General features: G+C 37.6%; 1 protein-coding gene across 1 annotated transcript; it reads left to right on the top strand.

Annotated features, from left to right (window-relative positions):
* Positions 1-5,975: 5,975 nt before the first annotated feature.
* Positions 5,976-23,886, top strand: LOC129762037 (E3 ubiquitin-protein transferase MAEA). The gene is made up of 3 exons (XM_055760010.1): positions 5,976-6,311; positions 22,435-23,408; positions 23,478-23,886. The coding sequence occupies exons 1-3, from the start codon at positions 6,273-6,275 to the stop codon at positions 23,647-23,649; spliced, it is 1,185 nt and encodes a 394-aa protein (XP_055615985.1). The 5' UTR covers positions 5,976-6,272; the 3' UTR covers positions 23,650-23,886.
* Positions 23,887-25,182: the final 1,296 nt, after the last annotated feature.

Below are 25,182 nucleotides of genomic sequence, written 5' to 3'. Positions count from 1 at the left end.
AGATTATTCCTTGACAATCCCACCAAACACACAGCAGAACCTTCCTGGCCGTTAATGAGGGCTTGGACACCGTCTGAGCCGCTTCAGCGGGCTTCGACCACGACCGTTTGCGCTTCACGTTGTCGTAAGTGACCCACTTTTCATCGCCAGTCACCATCCGCTTCAGAAACGGGTCGATTTTGTTGCGATTCAGCAGCGATTCACATGCGTCGATACGGTCAAAGATGTTTTTTTTTGCGTCAACGTGTGTGGCACCCATACATCGAGCTTCTTTGTGATTCCAAGCTTCTTCAAATGGTTAATAACGGTTTGATGACTTATCCCCAGCTCTTGGCCGATGCTACGGCTGCTACTATGCCGGTCTTTCTCGGCTAATTCAGCGATTTTGTTGCAATTTTCGACGACAGGCCTTCCGGAGCGTGGCGCATCTTCGACGACCTCTACATCAGAACGAAAACGTTGAAACCATCGTTGTGCGGTGGAACTGGAAACTGTATCGGGTCAATAAACTGCACAAATTTTATTGGCAGCTTGAGATGCATTTTTGCCTTTGTCATAGTAGTACTGTAAAATATGTCGGATTTTCTCTTTATTTTGCTCCATATTTGCGACACTATAACTCACGAACGACTTAACCAAACAAAACACTGTCAAGGAATATATTATAGTGCGCAAAAATACCTTTCCAACAGGCTATATGACTATACAATGAATACAACTATAACTACGCGCTTACAACGACACCTCGCGGAAATACCGCAGGACTTTTTTGACAGCCTAATATATCCTAAGGTGGGCCAACTTGCTAAAACCACTCTTCACAGTAGACTTCACTCTTGGAACTGTGCCATAACTATTTCTCAAATAGTGATGTCAGTCGTTGTGTTTATCTTTGATTGCCCACCGCATCCATGTGAAAATTCTATTTTCAGGAAGTAATTTATCAATTAAAAACGTATATTTATTTAGAGTTCCCGCTGAAAATGAGGATAATGTGTAAGCGTGCAGTGGATATTTGTGAAATCATGCCGAAAAAGACGGATAAAAGTGATATTTCCATGTGCCATTTTCACTCCCCCACGTTCATAGAAACAAACGAAGTTTCATTATTTTAACGTTATAAAATTGATGTTTCGAAGGCTCTCAGTGTCGGTGTGTATGTTGTGAGAGAATAATTGCCAATTAATCAAAATTCCACAGAAAATGTTACTGCTTTCAAGAACTAAGCATACGACTGCTCTCTGGACTTCTAATCACATAAATAATCGAAATAAGCCACGATGCAATTGTCATCTGTTAAAAACAAACAGTTGAATGATTTCATGAGAATTTTGGCTCAAACTATCATACAACCGTTATTTTGTTTCTTCCATATACATTCCATATTGAATGCAAATAATTAAGACACGATATTTTGCTTCCCAATCAGATATACTTCGCCTACTGCTCCACCTCGATATGTGCCTCATTGATGTACACCACTGTAAAATCGATCTAAATGACACCATATATGCAGGAAAATGTGTCGTTCGTGTGTCGCCAACACGTAAAATTTGAATCAATTTAATACTGTGAAAAATTGTATTACATGCTGTAGAAAATCATTCAACAGTAAATCGTATTAAATCATAATTGAGGACATATTACATTATATTAGGAATTTGACACCCGCAATGACGTATGTACAAAGTATTGACGTCTGTTGGTGACATGGTGATTTAGGGAGGCAAATTAATCTCTATCAGATTAGCAGGAGGCAGCATGAAATTGTTTAAATTTGAATGAAATTTTATTCTTCATGTTATTTGATTATTCAAAAGATGTAGCACAATTTTCTTTCAACATTATTTTTACAATTTGTAAAAAAAAATTTTACTCTAATACATAGCGTTATTGGAAACGATTTTGTACGGAAATGTGATCTTACGATTGTGTGGTGCATTATGGCCAGGATTAGAGTTTGGTGTTAGACTGACTGTCGAAGGTAAGCGATGGTGAGACGAGGGGATGAAACAACACAAAGGGATTTTTGCACTGAACCTATTCAGAAATTCTTAAATTGACTACCTATAGCAGAAATTGGAACTTACAATTTATCCTATTTCCTATATAGAGTGAGGTGGAGTGCGTAGTGATCCCATCGTAGCCGATTCCATGCCTACAGACACTCCTGTCCACGAGGTTCATTCAGTGGAGTGGAGTATCCTCGTGATCAGTGTACTCATTCGTTTCTTCATTTTTTCAGAGAAAACAATATGAGCCCGTACGAAGGCCTCAACCGAACAGAGACTATCATAGAAGTTGAAGTATTGGTCTGCAGTCTTGTTGGAAATCATCCCCAGTTGAACGCTATCAGCAACAAAGAAGGAAAAAGTTCTGGCAGTTTACAGAACGCACAAGAATTTTCATTTAAGACACCAAAACCAGTTGATCAATTGAGGAAATTTTGAGTTCCAATTACAACTGTGAAAATACCCATAATCAACTTTGAAGCTATATTACTCCTGCTAGAACCTCGAAACTCATGTTATGCATTGGGTGCATACAGCGGAGAGGGGAGAGCAGACAAACGACCGCAAAGAGTTAATAGCACAAAAAGGTTCAATACGAGAGTTCTACGAGCTCTACGAAGAGTCGAAGAACATGCTAAGAAGTTATCATCAGAATCAAAATGAGTGAGTGGAACCAACATCAATTATGTAGGATTTTTATTTTGCAGTTCGCGAAAAAATAATAAAAATATAAAAAGCTCTGATTTTGATGTTTTAATTTTCAATTTATTGCAATTGAAATGTCCACTATGTGAACGCTTATACGCTTGCAATCATTTCCAGGTTAATGATGCGAGCCAGTTTCCAAATGCTAAAATTTGTATAAAAATTTCTGATTCGCCTCTAATTGGCACCAGTTAGTGTCGCATAAGAAGCAATTGTGGCCTGTAATTGGATATATCAACAAACATAACATAACATAATATAACATAACATAACATAATGTCACTCCTCCTATAGAGTCACTCTCCCATCGATGACAGGCATTGAAGTTGTCGCTTGCCAGACACAAATCAATGGCAAAGATCTCTGCATTGCCTCGATATATATTCCTCCCAGAACGATGGTAGGCCGCCATCAGTTTTTTGATATCATCGAGACATTGCCGGAGCCGCGGTTAATCTTAGGTGATTTCAACTCCCATGGAACAGTATGGGGATCACTCTACGATGACAACCGTGCCACTTTGATTTATGATCCGTGCGACAACTTCAAATTGACAGTTTTGAATACTGGGGAAGCAACTAGAATAGCCAACCCTCCTGCACTGGCAAGCATGCTAGACATATCTCTGTGTTCTTCTTCGTTATCCCTGGATTGCACATTGCACGTGGAAGGTAATCCAAGATCCCCACGATAGTGATCACCTACCAATAATTTTATCGATCGCTGATGAATCAAGCTCTCGTGACTCAGTCAATATTGCGTATGACCTCACGAAGAATATTGACTGGAGAAAATTTGCGGAAATAATATCTGAAGCAATTGTTTCAATGCATGCACTTCCTCCACTCGAAGAGTATAACTTTATATCAGGTTTGATCTACGAAAGCGCACTTCAAGCTCAAAAGAAACGTGTACCTGCCACCACTTTCCGACGTGGTCCTCCATCACCTTGGTGGGACAAGGAGTGTTCAAAGGTCTACCTTGAAAAATCATCCGCTTTCAAAAAATTCAGGAAAGTGGAATAGGAAAATGCGTGGCTGGAACCATACAAACGAAAGTGAGGAATACTCTGAATGTTAGATTTTTATCTTTGCAAGGAAGGTTTGCCCCGACTCCGTTCCTGCACAAAACGTCGTACGCGACATTACGCTTCAAAGCAATTATGAGAATTTTTCGATGGTGGAATTCTCAATTGCCCTTCTGTCATGTAACAATTCAGCCCCGGGGTCGGACAAGATTAAATTCAACTTGTTGAAGAATCTTCCCGACTTGGAAAAACAGCGTTTGCTGAACTTGTTCAACAAGTTTTTGGAGCTGAATATTGTCCCGCATGACTGAAGACAAGTGAGAGTGATAGCCATACGAAACCCCAACAAGCCAGCTTGCGATCACAATTCGTATAGGCCGATTGCAATCCTGTATTCGTAAATTGTTAGGGAAAATAATTCTACTTCGTTTGGACAAGTGGGTCGAAACGAACAATTTGCTGTCAAATACGCAGTTTGGCTTCCACCGAAGTAAAGGGATGAACGATTGTCTCGCGCTGCTATCTTCTGAAATCCAAATCGCATTTGCTCGCAAAGAACAAATGGCTTCCGTTTTTCTCGATATTAAAGGGGCATTTGATTCAGTTTCCATGGAAATTCTCTCAGAGAAGCTTCATAATCGTGGACTTTCACCAATTCTGAATAATTTCCTGTACAATTTACTGTCAGAAAAGCCTTGGCTCGTGCCTAAGCCCCCTCCTATACAGTTTTTACGTCAATGATATGGATGATTGTCTAACTAGAGACTGCAAAACAACGATATCATCAGTGTTAGAATATGGCAGTTTTTGCTTCCGATCAGTTGCCAGGATTCATATTCTCAAGCTGGAGAGGATATAATATCGTTGGTTGCGTATAGCCATGGGGTGTTTGCATTCGACACATACGATGAGTCTCGAAGTCTTGGCAGGAGTACCCCCGCTTACTCTCCGGTTCACAGAATTATCCTACAGATTTCTCATCCGTTGTAAGATAAACTTTTACTTAGTCGCGGCAATACATACACATACTCTTTACAGATACACGGGCCGAAGGTTGTGCAGCCCACTGATCATTTACCAAGAGCTGAGGATTGTACCGCTCATGGCAACTCTACACGAGCTGATGATTCTGCCGGCTAGTGACCATTCTATTCTGGATTCCTCGAGTCGAGAAAGACGCACCACGCTAGATATGGGGTACAGACTAGGGATGCGTTGTTGATTAATGGTCAGCTGCATCCCAATAGGAAGTATCCCGTGTCTGGCACACGTACAGAGTAATCGGTTACATATTACTAACATAGTTGTAAGCAAACATTGTCGAATTATTGAACTCCCGGCCTCGTTGTATGAGTCTTAATAAAAATATATATTCTGGGTAAAAACAAACATAACATAATGTGAAAAACAAGTAAAAACAGTAAAATCATTTAAAACATAACAGATGAAGCACTGGTTCTTTCTTTTCCTTTCCATTCAGAAACGACGGAACGCGAACTACCATCCGGCGCGGCAAACGTTTCGGGGAAAAAAACTCCTCGAACCTCACCGGCTCGAATACATTTATTCAACCTTCTATTTTTACAATATCTACCTTATTTACTAACTTAAAACCTAGGGCGCGCGGTCGTCGCGCTGAGCTACCGCGCACGCAAGCGGTCGCACAATAAACCAACAAACTAACGATATCGCCGGCTCACTGTTGCGTCGTCACGCTGAACTTCCGCGCGCGCAAGCGACCACACAATAAACAAACAAAAACTAACTGTAGCGCGACAAATTACTTCACAACCCCCAAAAGTGTGCCAAGTTCACAACGGGGTTTTCAAATTAACTAAATACATCCGCTTCGAACACATCCGGGTCGCTACACAGATAATCATTAGAAAAGTGTGCAGAATATATAATCTAGGTTAAAAACGTTCCGAAAAATGTATCGTTTTGTAGAAACTTGCACAAATAATGTTTACAAAAATGTCCAATTGATCGTGACTGCATTACAGGTTTGTTTAATTGGCAAGTTGTCGAATTAGAAGCAAATCTCTGTATGTGAGCCCCTCGCCAACAGCTGACAGCACGGCACTATGTGAAGCAAGGAAACAAACAAAAACAAAGATCGCTGTCAAGCTGATCCATTTTGAAAGCCCTACTGTCCGCAACATTGGTTGTCACTGTTTCTCACCGATCGCGCTAGCCCTGTGCGAGAGGGAAAGAAGTTTTTTGTTGTTGTGGCAAACATTGATAGAAGCACCAGCAGCAGCAGCAGCAACAGTAGTGAAGCCTTCAAGGCGAGGAAGGAAAGAAAAATCTGTCGAGACATAATTTAGACAAATCGTAGTTGACTGCTGGTTTCAGTTGATATAATTCATTTTCCTCGTTTGATGTTATTCACACAATCAATTGGGTGATCGCTTTTTTGCACGCATTCTAGCGAAATCAGACTGTCAAATTGGTTTAAAAAGAGCAGCTGGTTTGAAGGATTTCGTTTCGATTTTTTGTGAGGCACGGATTTTTCCTTTTATTTTGAAATGGCTGAAATAAAGGCTATGGAACACCCGACGTTAAAGGTAAGTTTTAGTTGAATCTAACACTGACATTTGCCAAGCTTGTTTTCACTAGACGGCAATGTATTGCGCGAAATTCTGTCGCTGAAGAGGTAAATTATGATTAATCAATTCTGAATGCATACAATGTATTCCGTTTCATTTGCGTTGTACATAGCCCCCCCTTGTCCCACTAACTTCACTGAATCAAGAGTATAGACAAGTGTGGAATAAAATGGTTTCCATTTATCTTCATCCTGTATTTTTCGTATTATCTGTATTCTGTTATACACAGAGGAGATAAAGTATTGTAATGTGATATTTAAGGCTGGTAATATATTCTTAATTACTGAAATCGAATGAAGATTTTGCGTGTATTTTTCTAGCGTCCACTCGAGCATTATGTAAATCGAATATTTCAAATCCTTTCTGGGAAACAAATGGAAATTCTCACGCTCTACTAGGAAATTCCTACAACAGATGTTTATCAAAATGGAGAGACATCTATTCTTCCATTCCTTTCCGCTCATTGGATTTTTTTTTCATCGTGTTCATGTTTATTTTCCGCAGTCAACTCGGATCTTTTCTGATGCACACTGAAGCAAATTCAATGATACCAGGTTTTTTCAGCTTCTGATTGTCGTTGCTTTGTTTGTTTCCATTCTTTCAATTATTTCTTTTCCGAGCAATGATTTTGTCTTCATTAGATGCAACGCAGTCGATGAGATGTTAATTGTACAATAAACTTTAAAAGACTTTAAAGCAAATGCTCAGATTACATCCCAAATTTCTTCAAATTGAAATTCAATTAGAACTCTTATATTGCAACGATGACATCATTCACTGTTCGACGATGGTAATTTATACAGTAGAGTAAACAACTGCTCAACAGAATGAATTTCTGGAGCTAACTTGTACAAACAAGAGGAAAAACAAATAACGCTCTGTCGTCTATATCTAGTTACATGGATTAAGGACTCAGATTTATAATGCAAAATATTGTAGAAACTATATGCACTGATACAAACACGAATTGTACAAATGTAATTGTAATTGGAATTTGTAGAAACTGAACGATCGATGTGAAAGATTTCAATAAGCTCAAAGATACGACTAAATTAACGAAGGCTCTTCCCAAGCAATCAAAAATCAGTTGATATATTTCACTTTATTATTCAGCTATTATTTTAGAATGTATCGTATTGTAGATAACTTTTAATAACTCTTTTGTGAAAGATTTGGTGGTCCTGAAAAGCGCCAATGGATAAATTGTTGTTCTCAAGATGCCGAATTTTTTGTCCTCATTTTTCTCGACAAACTGAATGCAGCCACAGGTACTGGTGTATTGGATCGATTACCAAAAACAATGGGTTACGGTTGTCCATTTGATGAAAACTCGTTGGTTGGTTGGTCTGTTGGGAATTTTCTAACTTATATTGGCTTATATTGGTTATATTGGCTGGTTGAAATGGACAGTCATATCCATAATCACATCCAATGCATGATAGAAAGTAAAGGGAAGAATATTGAACTCCTTTTTATATTGCTTTCTCTTTTTGTTCTATATCAGCTACTGAACGCACAAACACAGAGAGAGAGTGAAATTATTCCTCTCGCGAGCGATAAACCTCTACGCTTCGTATATCATGAACCTGGCCATATTCCCCCCACTACATGTCCATTATACCCGCACCGTTAAAAATGTTCTACTTTTCGGCTTGTTTTAATTTCAGTAAAAAGCATGGAAAAACACATTTTTATAAAACATTTGGCCAGTTATTTCGAAAAGCAGTATATTGAATTGTAAGAAACAGCTTTTAAATTTTTGAAAACATGAGTTTCCAAAGATACAATTGAAGTTTTCCTTAACATGTCCGTCTTACCCCCATCTCCCCTACTTGTAACAGTATCTATTTCTTTTATCTTGCCTTTTTGATAAAAACTTTTTCAAACATTTATAAAAAACAAAAACCAACACTGTCCAAGAAGTGGTTTGGTATTGACGTCACACATTGACGAAAAAAGGACGCTAATTCGCAAAGATTAATTTGTTAATAAGAAATTTAAGGTGTACACTCAATTCTGCGATGCTTAGAATAGAGATTGTTCCCATTTTTTTGGAATAAATAATTAGCAAAAATTTTTTCGCGAAATTTTCTTGCGCGCATAGTTAGTTGGGGGTGTGGGGTGTAGCCAACATTTTAGTGCATGGTGTTTATATCAGTGGCATTACATCGAGGAAGGAATTCACTAACACACTAATTCTGCCAGCAAGACGATAACCCAACTACAGGGAAACTTCGATATAACGTACCCTCGTTATAACGTACCCTCGATATAACGTCACTCGATATAACGTACATTTTACCTCGATATAACGTACACATTTCCAAAGTGTAAAGGACATTTTTCTTCAATTTTTTTTTCTGATAAAACAATGAATTATCTGTATTGTGATGCTAAACAAGTTTTGTACCTTCAATCAATCCCGAAATACAGCTGGTTTTGTGATTCCGGATTCTAAAGTAATCAGGCTTTAATCAACAGTACGAAGGGAAACATCATGAGAAAGGCTGGCTTCGTCTTCTGATTGAAGTTATTCATTAAATTTACTAAAACAGCAACACAATCATGTATTATAGACTACGTTTGTGAGTACTTTATTATGCTTCGATATAACGTACAATTCGATACAACGTACAATTTGGAAAGTGAAATGTACGTTATATCGAAGTTTACCTGTATATCGAGAAACCCAGCTAATCCTAGCTAAGTACTATTAATAATTTGCAATTTCAGTGGAGGCGATCTGGCGTAGTGGTAACATCCGTACCCAGCGTTGCCAATGTTCCAGTTTAAACTGGATTCTTCCAGTTTTTTTCTTCCGATCCAGTCGAACAGTTAAATCCTAAAATCTTCCAGTTTTTTCAAATATCATCCAGTTTTATCCAGTTTTTTATATGTGTACTTCAGTTTTACCCATTTTATGAAAAATGAATTCACGATGTATAAATAATATCCTTCAAAGGGATTCCAGGTGATTTTTTTCAAATGTCTTCACATGGTACGACATTATATGAATTTGATCCTTTATGGGTAAGATTTCTTACTATGTATGTACATTACATAGCAAGAAATCTTACCCATAAAGGTTCAAAGAGCCCGTGTGCTATGCTGGCGTTGATTGATATAATCATCAAATGTTATAGATCCTCCAAATAATTCTAAAGTTCAGATGATCATAGAGTCAATATAGTTGTTGTTAAGTCAGAGGAGACCAAGTCGCAAAATTGAAAATATCTGGTTATTGATTGCATTAGGTTAAGTATTTCGTAAGCTACATTCCACATTTATCAAATTTGTAAATCGCTCGTGCAGCAGGAATCTCATTTAGATCTGGATAAAATACCAGAGAATAAAGGGTGTGTCACATCAAATTGCATCACGGAAAAAACGCTGTAGAATTTCGCTTAGTAGACCGATCCTTTTGAAAATTTTAGACAGTAAATTCAAAACTATTAAACAACTTTTGGCATTTTCTTTTTATTCATACTTCGAGCCCAAGCCCGTATGCTCGCACCTTCCTCTTTACCCCGTCCATAAGGTTCTGTACAACGTCAGGTTGTAGTTTTTTTTTAACAGAAATCCATTTTCTCTTGAAGTCCGCCTCCGATTTGACAACTTTTGGGTTCTTCCGGAGGACCTGCTTCATAATCGCCCAATATTTCTCTATTGGGCGAAGCTCCGGCGCGTTGGGCGGGTTCATTTCCTTTGGCACGAAGGTGACCCCGTTGGCTTCGTACCACTCCAACACGTCCTTTGAATAGTGGCACGAAGCGAGATCCAGCCAGAAGATGGTCGGGCCCTCGTGCTGCTTCAATAGTGGTAGTAAGCGCTTCTGTAGGCACTCCTTAAGGTAAACCTGCCCGTTTACCGTGCCGGTCATCACGAAGGGGGCGCTCCGCTTTCCGCAAGAGCAGATCGCTTGCCACACCATGTACTTTTTGGCAAACTTGGATAGTTTCTGCTTGCGAATCGCCTCCGGAACGCTGAATTTGTCCTCTGCGGAGAAGAACAACAGGCCCGGCAGCTGACGAAAGTCCGCTTTGACGTAGGTTTTGTCGTTCATTACCAGGCAATGCGACTTCGTCAGCATTTCGGTGTACAGCTTCCGGGCTCGCGTCTTCCCCACCATGTTTTGCCTTTCGTCGCGGTTAGGAGCCTTCTGAACCTTGTATGTACGCAGGCCCTCCCGCTGCTTGGTCCGCTGGACGAATGAACTTGACAAATTCAGCTTATTGGCGACATCCCGGACCGAACTTCTCGGATCACGTCTAAACGGCTTAACTACGCGCTTGTGATCTTTTTCACTGAGGGAGCATCCATTTTTGCCGTTCTTCACCTTCCGGTCGATGGTTAGGTTCTCGAAGTATCGTTTTAGTACTCTGCTGACCGTGGATTGGACGATTCCCAGCATCTTACCGATGTCCCGATGTGACAACTCCGGATTCTCGAAATGAGTGTACAAGATTAATTCACGACGCTCTTTTTCGTTCGACGACATTTTTCCAAATTTACGAAAAATTGACAGTGAAGCATGGCCAACGTGATCTATACACTCTTATCTGATTATAAGCGAAAGCTGAAGATATAATTCCTAAAAATTAAATTTCTACAGCGTTTTTTCCGTGATGCAATTTGATGTGACACACCCTTTAATACCAAAATTGGAAAGAAATAGCTTTTAAATACCAGTATTTCATAATTTCAATACCAAAGTAACACTTTATCAGTGTTGCTTTGGTTTTGGAAGTACTCTTTTTGTATTGGAATAATATTGTAGACCTGATAAAAAATTATTCCTGCATTTCAATATATAGATTTGCTCGAATGATATGATTAATTGTTTTTGCCATTTTATGAACTACATATAAAAACTACACGAAGCTTCGAAGGAAATACTATTGCTCAATCATTAGAATAAATAAAAAAAAAATCATTTTAGAGCCGATATTTTTTAAAATAAAACGGTTTTACAGGATCCAGTTTTCTTCCAGTTTTTGAAGTAGAACTACCTCTATCATTAAGGGTGCCAAATCAGAAAACAGGTCACGTTTTTATGAAATAAAGTTAACGTTAATAACTATTTTTGTTGCGAACGGATTTAGACGATGTACAATCCCCTAATGTGGAAACGCTTTATATTGATGAGAACTAGAAGCACTTCCATTTTCCAATACATTTGTGAGCTTTCCTACCCATGCCATCAATAACGAGCAACTCATCGGCGATCAACGAAGGGGAATGATTTAAAGTCACCGTGAACAAAGTAAAGAAGAAGAAGAAAGAAGGAGAATATTTGCCTGGAGCATAAATATTGGATCTCGCTGAGGTGAACTTTCAGTATCGTTCTAGATACGAAGCAATAAATATCGCTTGTTCTTCCTTGTTTTGCGTCATCACATGTCTTCGTTTCGGTTTGAGCTGTGGACGCGACCAAACTACTTACTCGCTGATGTATCTGGCATTGCAATATTTACATCAATCTGACGCCATTCTATAAAGGTTCTGAACTGCACAATTGTGTGAAGGAATCATTAAACTAGGCTATCATCGGCTCACCAAGAAAATAATTGTTCAGGAATTTTGTGTGTGGTTTGATTTCGCATGACAGTAGCAATACTATCTCCACCAAGGATGACAGCTAAGCTAATCGAAATCTGAAATCAGAAAGGGCTTGTGTTGAGGAGAGCACAAAGCGGAGATAAGTGTGTGGAAAATAATATCCGAAGTTATTAACAAGCGACTTGAACAAAATAACACCGTAGTTCTACGTCAACAAAGTGGTCGTGTCTTGGACACAACCTCCTATAATTTTTTTTAAAGCAATTTTCCAGTTTTTTGAAAAATATTATTGGCAACCCTGTCCGTACCTCTCACGCTCAAGGTCACGAGTTCGATTCTCACTCCCGACATTCTTCCAAAAATGGAAGTTAAAAGTGACGAACCAGCCAAAATGTGTTGAAAATCACTATAATACAGAAAAAAAAGAAAAAAAAATTTGCAATTTCAATAACTGTTCCGAAATCTGTCCGAAATGCGCATCGCTTGCGGAGAATCTCTCGGTTTTGTGTGAGAGAGATAGTATCAGTTAATATTAGGTTGCGATTGTGTGTGAGAGCGTACCTGTACGGTTGGTGTGCGGTCGTGAAGGATGAGCACCTGCATGGGATTGTATTGTTGTGGTTGCATTGCCTCTAGAGATGGGCAAATCAGCTCATCATGGTGAGCGGCTCAGAGCCGTTCAGCTCATACAAGTGAGCTGCTCATTTGGAACAGCTCTTCAGCTCAGTTGAATTTTGCAGTTGTCCACACAATTGCATATGAAACGTAATCACCATGGGACATTGCATAGTGTGCATTTTCTTAATAAAAAGCAAAAAATAAACGAATTTAATTCGTAATTGTACAAAAACTAAAACTGATATGAATTCTAACAATATAATATACAACAAATACTGAATGCTGAAATCCAACATAGAAGATGCTATCAATCATCAACATTTATGCCGGGTGGTTTTCTGAATTGTTTTGATTCAGTACGCGGAAATAAATGTATGTGTTTCCACAGTAATGTTTAAATAACAATGTAATATATTAAATTTATTTACAAGCATATAATAATGTTTATTATTTTGTTTGGCCATATAAGAAAAATTTAATGAAGTAACGAACGATTGAATATCTTCAAAACAAACACCTTTTTTCCTATCTGGCATCTCTGCTAAAGCTAAAGTACGAAGAGGGATAAACGAAAACAAACTGACGTCATGCCATGAAGCGCGGGAGACGAAAAATCCTTTCGCGTCTCGCAATTCACACTCTCTGCAGCTTTTGCGCTCCACAGCTATGCATGCAGCTCAACAGCTCAACAGCTCTTCAGCTCAACAGCTCAGCAGCTCATCAGCTCAACAGCTCAACAGCTCATCAGCTCAACAGCTCATCAGCTCAACAACTCAACAGCTCATCAGCTCATCAGCTCCAGCTCCGTAATGAGCTGATGAGCTGCGTTTTTTTTATTGCGAGCCGATCCGAATCCGCTCACTATGATGAAGCGATTCGAATGAACAGCTCATGAGCGGATGGCACATCTCTAATTGCCTCCCCACTCGGTCTGCTTGGGACGAGCGGGGTGGTTTGTTTGTTTTCGTTGGTGTACAGTCAAGTATTTGATTGGATAACATAATTTAACTGTACACTGAGAGGAATAATTAGTATATATTACGAATTCTTTAGTAATTAATACCAATTCGTTAGTCATTTTCTACCGTACTAATAATTCGTATATTTTACGCGAGTAAATTAGTAAATACAAGTGTCAAAACATGTACCAGAATATCGCCCCAACTTCGATCCTTCTTTCGGGATTTCGTGTCAACGCCCAATTTATTGATATCGGGTTGCATTCGTTTATTATACAATACAATAATGACGATATAGAGGTTATATTTTGTTCATTTATTTCCATCGAATAAAATTCCAACAAAAAAAGAGCACTTAAGCACTTGTATGGGCACAAGTTTGCAAACGGGTATACTTCCACGCTCGGAGCATTTTGCTGCTGGATGATTGGCATGTTGGTAATGGATATCTACGTTAGTATTTTGTTGCCGGTGCCGTCGAGATAGATTATTCAGCACAACAATTAGTATTTATTCGGTGTGGCCCTTCATTTCCTTTCGGCGAAAATAGCTTCGTGACCGAGAAGAAATATAAATGTGTGATTATATTTTATTTCAAACAAACTGCTTACATCCAAATTGCATTTCTTTCATGAGGGAAATGGCGACTGCGAGCTTTGCTCTACACAGTTGCTCAGATATGGCAACACTCTAACTAACGCTTACTAATCTCTCGTAAGAATGTATATTACATCTGACATTTGCTTTACGAAATTTTGGTAAAATGTACTAATAATGTGTGCATTCTACCAATGTATCGACTACTAAAGATTTGGTAGCTCCAGTTACGAAAGATTTCTTCTAGTGTACGATGACTGACGGATGGAGGCAGGTTATTTTGTTTGCTCGAGGCGAACGATTTTTTTGGGGCGAGCGGGTGGTGTAGCCGTGCTCCCGTGGCCGAGTGGTTAGCGTCAAACCTAACATGCCGGGGGTTCGGGTTCGATTCCCGTTCTGGTCGGGGAAATTTTTCTTCAAAGAAATTTCCTCTGACTTGCACTGTGGTCAGGCGTATTCTAGAGCTTGCCACTCAGAATGCATTCAAGGCGTGTTATTTGGCATAGAAATCTTAACTAAGTACTAATGAAAATGACGCAAGTAATACTACGTTGAGACGGCGGAGTTCCTCTAGGAACGTTAGTGCCATATAAGAAGAAGAAGAAGGGTGGTGTAGCCACACCGGTGCAGTTCTGTGCAGTTATTTATTTTTCGCAATTTTTGCGCGAAGTTGCATAAAATAAAAATATAATATGAGTGATGAATAACGAAGTATATTTCGTCGGTTGGAAAATTTAACAGGACATCTAACGGCGACCTTCTTAGGTTACCCAAAGATAACCTCTACCGTCTCGATTGAAGAATGCGTTGAAATATAATACAAATGATGAATAATAATATATACCATCGGTTCGGCCATTTTTACGCCTTAAAATTCATCGGTGACCTTCTCAGGTTATATATATGCTCGATTCGAAGAATGTTAAAGAAGTTTCTCGTCGATCTTCTCAGATCTATATCTTGATATATCGTTCGACCGACTTTAAAGGAGTTACGTAGATGATCTTCTCAGGTTGAAAAATATATTGTCGATTTCAGGAATCTCAATGGCTGCCTTGTAAAGAGTCTCATCGGTGACCTTTTCAGGTTGACCAGAGATAATCTCAGCCGCTGCGTTTAAATATTTTTTATACATAATACGAGTAATGAATCACAAAATAAATTGTCGAATCGAGTAATTTCAGAGGGATTTTCTCGTTGACCTTCTCAGGTTAAAAATATATCGTTAATTCAAAAAATGCTAAATAATTTCTTGCCGACCTTCTCAGGCTGCCCAAAATAACCTTAGTTGTGGCAATTGAAAAACATGTTAACATGTAAAATCGGTTGGTCGTTGAATAATATTCTGAAAGATAATACAAGTGACGAACATCGAACTACATAGTCAGTTTTAACAGGTTTAAAGAATTTCCTTTGTGACCTTTTCAGGTTATGGGAACCACGCTATAGAGGCGACCCTTCTGGCCTTCGGGCGGCGAATATCATACTAACATTCCTTTCCTTCCCCTGGTGATTGTAAGGACGTGGCCGGCGTCGTTATTGACCTTTAAAGCTCGAATCACCGAAAATTGCACAACGAGAATGGTTTGCTAGTCCCAAGCGTCATTCTGTGTGTTCTTTGTGCAATTTGGTTGGTTCAGGTCAATCACGAAGAGCAACTACGAATTGTACAGTGTACCCAAGCTCAAGCTCAAGCTATTCTAGTCCAGAAATTTGTAAAAATCTTTTTTCATTCATATTTCTGTAGTTTAGGCATTCAAGAATATACCCTACAAAAGACTTATCAAAAATACTATTATTTACCGAGTAAGAGCCATTTTGGTTATGCGGTATCTAACCTGATACGGCCATAACAATGAACTTCAAACGCGTTTTTCTCGAAACTAGTTTTTACAAACTGGCGTAAACCATACCTCAAGTTCTATTGAATCGATTCATGTCGAATTTATATGGATACATTCTGCATGCATCTCGCTATCGCACGAACCTCTGAAATATGATATTTTTTAACTTTTACTATTTTTAAAAAATCGGGAAACATAAAAAAACACATTAAAAACAGCATTTTTTTCTTCAAGCGGCCGCCATTTTGTCAAAAAAGATGTTTTTGACTTGTCCGAGGTTCATGCAATAGCGGCATTTTCACTGATTCAGATTTTTTTTGTTTCAGATAACCAGAAGGGCTGGAATCGTGTACGCCATGGCACAACTTTTTTGAACCCTCTCACTTCATCAGCTCTTAACTCTTTGCGATCGTATTAAATTTGGGTATGGTTATCGTATTGGTCGGAATTTTTTTTCCTTGAAAAAGCAGTGATACATGCAAGATTATGAGAAATAAACATTTTTTTGTGAACTTTTTATTTATGTATTAACTTAACAATGTATTTTAAAGTGATTTTTTTTATATAAAAAAATTAATTTTATGAATCGTCTTCGTGTGAAATCTCCAAGTGTAAATCATATGATGTATAATCAATACATAATTTCATTTTTATTATCCGTTGAATTTATGGAAACAATTATTCAGCTCTTTGAAAATAACTACTTCAACATAATTTAATCCAGTAGTTTCTCAAATAATGATTTCTGCGTATCCAAAATGATCAGAACTTTTCACTTTAGATTAACAAAGACTTTATCGCTTGAGACACTTATGCGATTATTCAAATAGTATGAGCCATTTATGTAAACAGTAGTTCTGATACTTATGATATTATTCCATCACACAAAAGTGTTACAATGGTAAATTCTGCTGTTATATTTTTTGTCCCACATTCCTGTGCATCCAACACACTGTGCGTTGTCTTGTGTGGGTGACTACTTTGTTTGATACTGAATACCGTTATTTATTACTCATAGAAGCACCGTGTTGATTCGTGAACAGGTTCACTAGACATCAAGCTGTGTTTTGGAAAAGCAAAAACTTAAACTTGGTTGAGTAAAATATAATATTAGCATTGTTTCTTGCTGTGGTGGATGAGAGCAGACAAACGACCAGAACGGTAAAAAAGGTATGGTGGCTGGGAGCAGACAAACCACAACCTTAGACCCCCATAGCCAAATTTCTTTGAAATCCTATCCTTAGTTTTTTTTCTTACTGAATAATTATCAATTCGAAAACATTGCAATTGGTTAAATGAATAAACTTGACATATTTTTTTCACGGAGGCGATCTGGCATAGTGGTAACATCCGCACCTCTCACGCAAAAGGTCACTAGTTCAATTCACACTCCCAACATTCTTCCAAAAAATGGAAGTAATGTGACAAACAAACCAAAATCACTATAATACAGGAAAAAAATATTTTCTCAGTAATGTTCAACAAAATAAATTGAGATGAAATTTAGTAAATATCAAGTGTAATAAATAATTATTAATACTAATTACTCACAAACTATAAAAACCTCCAAATCTCAAACCAATCTATCCACAATTACCAAAATACAGTTCAATATTGGTTATTTGAGGCCTTAAATCTCCGCGTTCGTTGATTTTCAAATGTTCCCTTCGGTTTCGCGTTGTTTCTAATCGTAATGAAACCTTTTTCGTCAAAGTATGATGATGGAAAAACGAGAAGATAATTTTCAGCAATGTCTCACATCGCAGGATACTGTTTTTCAATGTTTCGTTATAACTAGAACATTTTACAACCTTGGTTGTTCTCCTGCCACATCTGTGCTGATGATAATCAACTTTCCTTGCATTATCACCTTGGCTCATTCCATTGATGTGATATAGTGCCTGATTTATTATCCATTGAGGAATTTGAATATTTTGAAGATCTAAAAACATTTTAGTAAAATCCTTGTGTAATGCGTCCAAGTGAGTGACATATGATAATATAACATGTTCTTGAAGCTTTTGTGATAATTTTGATAAATGCGAGAAACTGTGAATATTCTCTTCTGCTTAAATTTTGTTTGGAAAGTTTTGTCAGAAGGGTCAATGTTATTGATATTGTTTCGATTAAGTTGAAATCGTCACCCTGCAGCTGAAACACAAATTCAAAAAGCTGAAAATCTTGCTATGCGAGGGGCTCTTGGTGGTCAGCGAACTTCAGCGTGTAGAAGTAACCGAGTAAAGATTTCGTCGTTTTTCTCATATAGCTGAGCAAATAATCGAGTGTTCAAAGGATTGCTTCGAAGGTTTTTGATAGCACTCATAACATACAGTAAATAGGTTTTTCGGTAAAAAAAAACTCGATCGATTCTTCTCTGGTATCAATCTTCATATATGTAGCAACAATCATTTCTTGGTTCATATTTTCATCTTTGATGAACATTCTCTAATAACAAAGCTTCATTGCTGGGTAATGTATACTCGTCAAGTTGGAGAGAAAATCTATTGGTCTATAATAAATATATAATTTTAAAATAATAATAAATAACATATTTCCCTTTTCGCGACCCATTTCAAGTTTCCTGAAATAATTGAATTTTTTTTTGTTACGTCATGCACATAGATGACCAAGCATTTTGTAAATTCTTTTTCAATCACTTTATTCCGGTTCACTTCATTTAGCTATTTAAATACCTTGTAATTGCTTGAATTAAATTAGAAGTTGAGTACATTATCATTCAAGCTCCCATGTATTTAGAACGCATATGAAATTGCAATCTAAGGACAAGCTTGTTATACCGTAAAATATCAGGAGCATGTTTGGACATGAATTTGATGATGACTTCTTTCGTGTTAAATCGCGTATATGTTTAAAATACAGAGAAACATGTTTGAAGGACTCATACGCTCAAACACATTAACTTGCACGAACCGGTTCAGGTTTTTTTACTTTCCGAATTTTTCATCTTGTACTTTTTGTACTTTTTTATTTTCATCTTATGCACATTCATCGTCTTGGTGAGTTTTTAAAATGTACAGCAATACTATTTTCTACTAAGATATAAGTCATTCTCAAGGTTGCCACATATACAGAACATTCTGTATTTTACAGATTTTACAGAAACTGAATCTGCATATACAGAATTACAGATTTTCTGCAAAGATGCAGAATTTAATGATATTTTTTCAAATTCAAATTTAAATGTTATTAATTACAGTTCATTTTCTCTGTCTTCCTTCTCACTAATAAACTTTTTGTCGTTGATTTATGAAGATATGTACCTTGACCTATAAAAATGTATTTGAAATGTCACCTCACTTCTCCATTCTTGCTAATCCTGCTGCTTTTGGGATACTTTTTGATAATTCCACATTCATCAGCGTGTGTTGAGCGAATATTCTCGCTTCACAGTGCCAACAAAACAAAGTTCTGAAATCGGTTGGCTTACACAATGATGGACTCTATTTTGAAAGCGAATAACTATGTATCGGCTCAAGGAGGAGCGTCAAGGATGAAATTGACGGAGAATTTAAGAAAAGCAAAGTTCAACAAAACCATGTATAAATATCATACAACTTATTATGAGAAACCTTTTTAATGATTTATTTTGTTTTATTGATACGACTTAAGCAGACCATAAATAAGAGCAATAAATTCAAAATGGAAATAAATTTTTCTTTTCATGTTTTTCGTTAGTTTTTTTGATACAGATTTGTTTTCCAAAAATACAGATATACAGATTTTTTCGGAAAATTTTACAGGATCAAATGTGGCAACCCTGGTCATTATTATAACAGGGTGGTTAGAGTAACGCTCTCGGTATTTAAAACATACGCGATTGAACACGAAGGAAGTAATCATCAAACTCATATTCAAACATGCTCCTGATATTTTATTGTATAACAAGCATTTTCATATGCGTTCTGAAATACGTGGGAATGCTTGAATGATAATGTAACTTCTAATTTAATTCGAGAGATTACAAGGTATTTACATAGCTAAATGAAGTGAACTGGAATAAAGTGATCGGAAAAGGATTTACAAAATGCTTGGTCATCTATGTGCATGACGTAACTTTTTTTTTCAATTATTTCAGGGAACTTGAAAATATGGAGCATCTTGAATATTTCAAATAATAATTTTATGTTTTATAGAGGTCGATATTCAGACCCCGTCTTCCCCCAAAATCAGTTTTCATTTCTATCGACCTCTGGGAAACCGAAATCGACCACTGGGGTCGAACCCCGGGAAGCCGAAATCGACACCTGGGGTCGATATCGACCACTTTGAGAAACTCTGGTTTAGGCCAATCAAAGTGCCTGGTCGGGTAATGAAGTAAAAATTGCCCCCAAACCAAATCACTAGCTGTATGGAAAATATTGTTTAGGGTACTAAATTAAACATTTTGGCAGAAGTACCATATATTTGAGTCCTTATATGGTACACCTTAGGATCTGTGGTGAAAAATGCACCTTTTCTTTCTTTTCACGCCATTCTCAATAGCTTTGAGACAAAAATATGAAAAAAAATACTGAAAGTACATCTTACTAAGGTGTATCGATCAATATTTCAATCAATTTTGTCATCAACAAATCAACTACTAAAAAAAATTAAATTTAATTTTAGTTTAATTTTAAATTAAATTAAAATCGTTAACCTCGTTAATAATTACGCAGTTCCGGTCCTATTGATTAGTGCGCAGATCTGAGGACCAAAAATCATGTTCGTCCATTTCAACTTGGACCGTGGACCGAGGCAGGAGTGGTGATAGTTTTTTAAACCACGAGAAAAGTTGTAAAAGGTAGTTGGTGCTCGCGTGTTAGTTATACACACATGTGTTCTTTTTTTTTTGTTAATTTTCGTTAGCTTTGTTAGTGATTAAAAGTTGGTGAAACAAAACTGTATCCTCCCACGCATCCGCTCAATAAATTCTGAAGGTAAGAACAACATTGTGGTTTTGTGTAATGTAGCGTAATTTTGAATGGCTTTCTGTTAACGTCTTAGGAAGTGCTGCTTTTGACCCCATGGAGTCAACGTTGAAATTTAGTCCTGTAATGAGATTCTCGGCATAAACGGTGTTCTTGGGACTAGCCGAGGTTGTATCGTGGATCGCGGACCATCGGTGTCGCGGCTCCTCCAGAGAACGCAGAAAAAGTCGCGGAAATAACCAGGTTTGTGAGAAAAAGCTTATCTGTGCAAAATCCCCGGTTGCGACGAACTCGCGCGCTTCCCCGGCATCGCGGGTTCCAATGTGTTTCGGTAAAGTTTTTGAACGAATTTTTCTGGCTCATTATGTTTCTTGAAGCATTTTTAACGGAAAATTTGCATTTGTTGTCGGTTTCAAAATACGGTTGGTTGTAGTATGTGTTAACATCACACAAAGTAAGTACTATTTTGATAGTTTTATTTTGTTCCGGATGGACTTATGAAAATTGCTCCGCATTTGCCCGCAAAACATTTTTAACGAAAGTGTTCCTCAAAGTGTCTCTTATCACTTTGCACTTGAACTTTTCACCCGAAATTCCCCTTTTTGGATTTTCCCTCGATATTAACCCTAAATATTCATTAGAAATAACTTTTATTTGAAGTTGTGCCTTTTCATTAAAAATGTGAATAATTTTTTGTAGATATGGCCTCCCAGTTATATAATAATTTGTTCGATCATTTAAGAACAACTGGGCAAAATATAACAGGCTCAACTCCCGTGAGGAATTCATTATACGACTTCGTTATAGGAAAAATAAATTCAACCAACATTTCGTCAACTTTGCAAGCGCTTCTACGAAAGAAAATTGGGAGATTTGTTGGTATATTAGTAGAGAAATGGTGCGCTGCAAACAATATGGTCGACCGATTTTCAAATAAAGAAGATGCGTGGCTGATGTTGGAATTTGTAATTCCTTCAGAAACTGGTAATTGTAGTGTTTTCTTATTATAAATGGTGCTTTAAAAATATTTTATAGGTTACAATATTGTTTATGTTATTTAGGGGCTGCGGCACCGAGTAGTGAAAATGGTTCATCTCTCATCTTTGAACTTTGCCCCATTGCTTCCCCCCTTTTAGTTTTTTGGTGAAACAGCGTCGCAATTTTGAACTTTGCCCCGTTGTCCCTTCTCCTTTTTGGTTTTTGGTGGAACAGAGTTGAAAAATAAACTCAGCGTATCCGAAAACCCCAGTCTACCAAAAATTGGATTTTTAGCTCAAAAATCTGAGTTTTGGCCGCCTAAATTTTCTCAGGTTCGACATTCTCCCCATATTATATGAAGTACACCTAATATAAAAATGTTTTTGAAGACCATGTGAATTTAAAAAGTAAATCAAGTAGTATCAACGAAGAACTAAGGAGTCGATGTATTTTACTATCGGTCAAAAATATTTCTTCTTGACTATATTTACTTTTTAGTGTGCAAACATGAACATGAATATTTATTTTCTCAAAATAAAATTCTCATATCGCTAGTCAAATTTTTGCTAATGATTTTCTAAAAATTATTTCCTCACAGGTGCCGTACGAAATTCTCAACAAAAAGTTCCGTATTGCGCAGAAGACGCTGGACCGAGAACTCAGCCAAATTCAGAATGCAGCCTCGGAGCTGGAGAAAGGTTTATCCGAGGGATCGGCCGGATCGGAGATCTCGCGGCTCCTGGGCGGTGTCGTGGAACGTCTGCAAGTATTGAAACGCAAAGCCGAAGAAAGTATTTCGGAGGAACTTTCCGCGGGGCTCGTTTGCAAGCGGCGGTTGGAACATCTCAAGCAGAACGCTAACCCTCCAACGGACCCAGCGACGCTGGAACTGCAGGCCGCGACCACGAACCAGTGGAAGAAAATTCGCATCGATCGTATGATTGTTGAACATTTTCTCCGTTTGGGCTACTATGACACCGCGGAAAGGTTAGCCATTCGCAGCGGTATTCGAGATCTAACTAATTTGGACATATTTCAAGTTACCCGCGAGGTCGAGCGTGACTTAGCCGATCGAAGCACTGCAAAGTGCATAGTTTGGTGTAACGATAACAAATCGAAACTGAAAAAGATCAATTCTAACATCGAGTTTCAGCTTCGTGTACAGGAATTTGTCGAATTAATCCGGGAGGACAAGCGTTTGATGGCTGTGAAGCACGCACAGAAATATTTCCCCTCCTTCGAACACGAACAGTTGAAGGAAATTCGCCAATGTATGGCGCTACTAGCGTTCCCTGTTAACACTGAGATAGAACCATACAAAACCCTATTCGACCCGCAACGCTGGAATGATTTGGTGCTGCATTTTCGCTTGGAGAACTACCGGTTATTCCAACTGCCATCGCAATCGGTACTGAGTGTAACAGTTCAAGCGGGCATTTCGGCCCTTAAGACTCCACAGTGTTATTCGACCACATCGAAGAACTCGAAATGTCCCGTCTGCCAGAAAAACGTCAACGAGATTGCAGAGAACCTGCCATTCTCACATTGTGCTCAGAGCAGATTAATTTGCAGGTGAGTAATCATGTTTATGACCTTTTTGAACAACATGCAAACATGCAGTACTAATCCGCTGTTTTCTAGAATTTCTGGTAAGCCACTGAATGAGCACAATCTACCAATGATGCTTCCTAATGGACAAATATTCGGACAGCAAGCAATAGAGCAGATGCGGCGCGAGAATGACATTCTTGTGTGTCCAAAAACGAACGAAACCTTCCATTCACCAAAGATCGAGAAAGTTTTCGTCATGTAGTAGAGTTGTTATTCCACTCTACGTCCTATAGCGATATTAATATCTGTATATGAAACAAAATCTAAATCAGTTCTTGTTTATCGCGGTCGGTTTGTCTTTCATTTTTACTTATATTTTTTATTATTAAGGAATCCATAAGGAGGGAAAACACTCCTGAAAATAATTTTACTCTGAATTCTAACCATTTTGATTGAAGTGATAAACGAAGTAATAAACGCGAGAACATTTTGAATTTTATTTCGGATTAATATATAACTTGCAGTACCACATTCTAAAATAGTAACATGACTTGTGAATCGACTGATCGAATACAACGGGTAAATGACGAAAAAACATTCGTTTCATACCAGAAACTGGCCATCTACTGATGATGTTGATTCTATCGTTTGGTATCTATTGGAAATGTTAATTAGCTTATATATTTTTGAGACAACAGCTATGTACAAAAATTCAAGCATTACAACTTCAAATATAATCGAGCAACAGCAAACATGTAGTCTCGGATTCTGAGTACAGTTTGAGGTTAGTTAGGGTTCTCGACTGTATATAGAACTGTGTGTAGCCTATCGATAATACAGTAATCGTTCGCTAACTGGTCCTGGTTTAACTGGGCGAACGTTAACTGGTCCTTGGACCATTTAAAAAGCAGAATTACGTAAACAATCGACGCCATATTCAAATGGAAAATTTGCTGGAGGGGCATTCGAATGTTATTTGAAATGTTATGAAAATTGACATTATTTTCGCGTGACAAAAGCATTGATTAATCTACAGAAAAATAATTTTCTCGAATTATATTTCATACCTGTTGTCGCACTCAATGCGAAACTTCCATTGGAATCCTTTTGTTTATCCAATTACATGAACAATGCGAATCAAACAATTCATTGAAGTTTTCCTCGATTTTATTTGACGGACTAGTTAAAACGCGAATTTCGATAAGTGGTCTTCCCTTTTCGCCCAGCTAGTGAATGTTTACTGTATTGGAAACTGCGAACAACTTCTAAATGTATGATAGTGCAAGTTCGAATGCTGCACACTGTGTATACAAACATAAAATTTAAATTTGCTTTTTTGACGAAACTGAATAATGAAGAAACTAAATTATCACAAAGTAATGTTTCCATGATGAGACAAAAAGAATAATTATAATTATAAAATAGATTTTTGTCTTTGTATGATAAGTGATAAATACTAGTCTTTTATGAAAATATATGAGTTTGGGAGAAAGAAAGCCAGCGTATTCGGGTTTATTGCATTAAGATTTTGTTCGTACTATTTCGTTTACCCTCCCGTGCAGCATTTCCAATTGGTCGGTGTTAAAACTTTACGGACCGCTCACGAGTTTTCACGATTTCGTGTTCCTTCTTTACGGGCTTGTGTAAAATAGCGGATAAAAGTTTTTGTTGCGTGCAAGTTTCTGTTCAACGTCTTGCTGGATTTAATGAATAATGAATTATTTTAATTGAAATAAATTGATTGTTTATCAAGTAACATCTTTCACAATTGTGCACATCACAATCATTAGATAGA

Source organism: Toxorhynchites rutilus, chromosome 1 (genome assembly GCF_029784135.1).
Source record: "Toxorhynchites rutilus septentrionalis strain SRP chromosome 1, ASM2978413v1, whole genome shotgun sequence".
Taxonomy (NCBI): Eukaryota; Metazoa; Arthropoda; class Insecta; order Diptera; family Culicidae; genus Toxorhynchites; species Toxorhynchites rutilus.
Note: the sequence above shows the minus strand (reverse complement) of the source record. Positions and strands in the feature narration are given on the sequence as shown.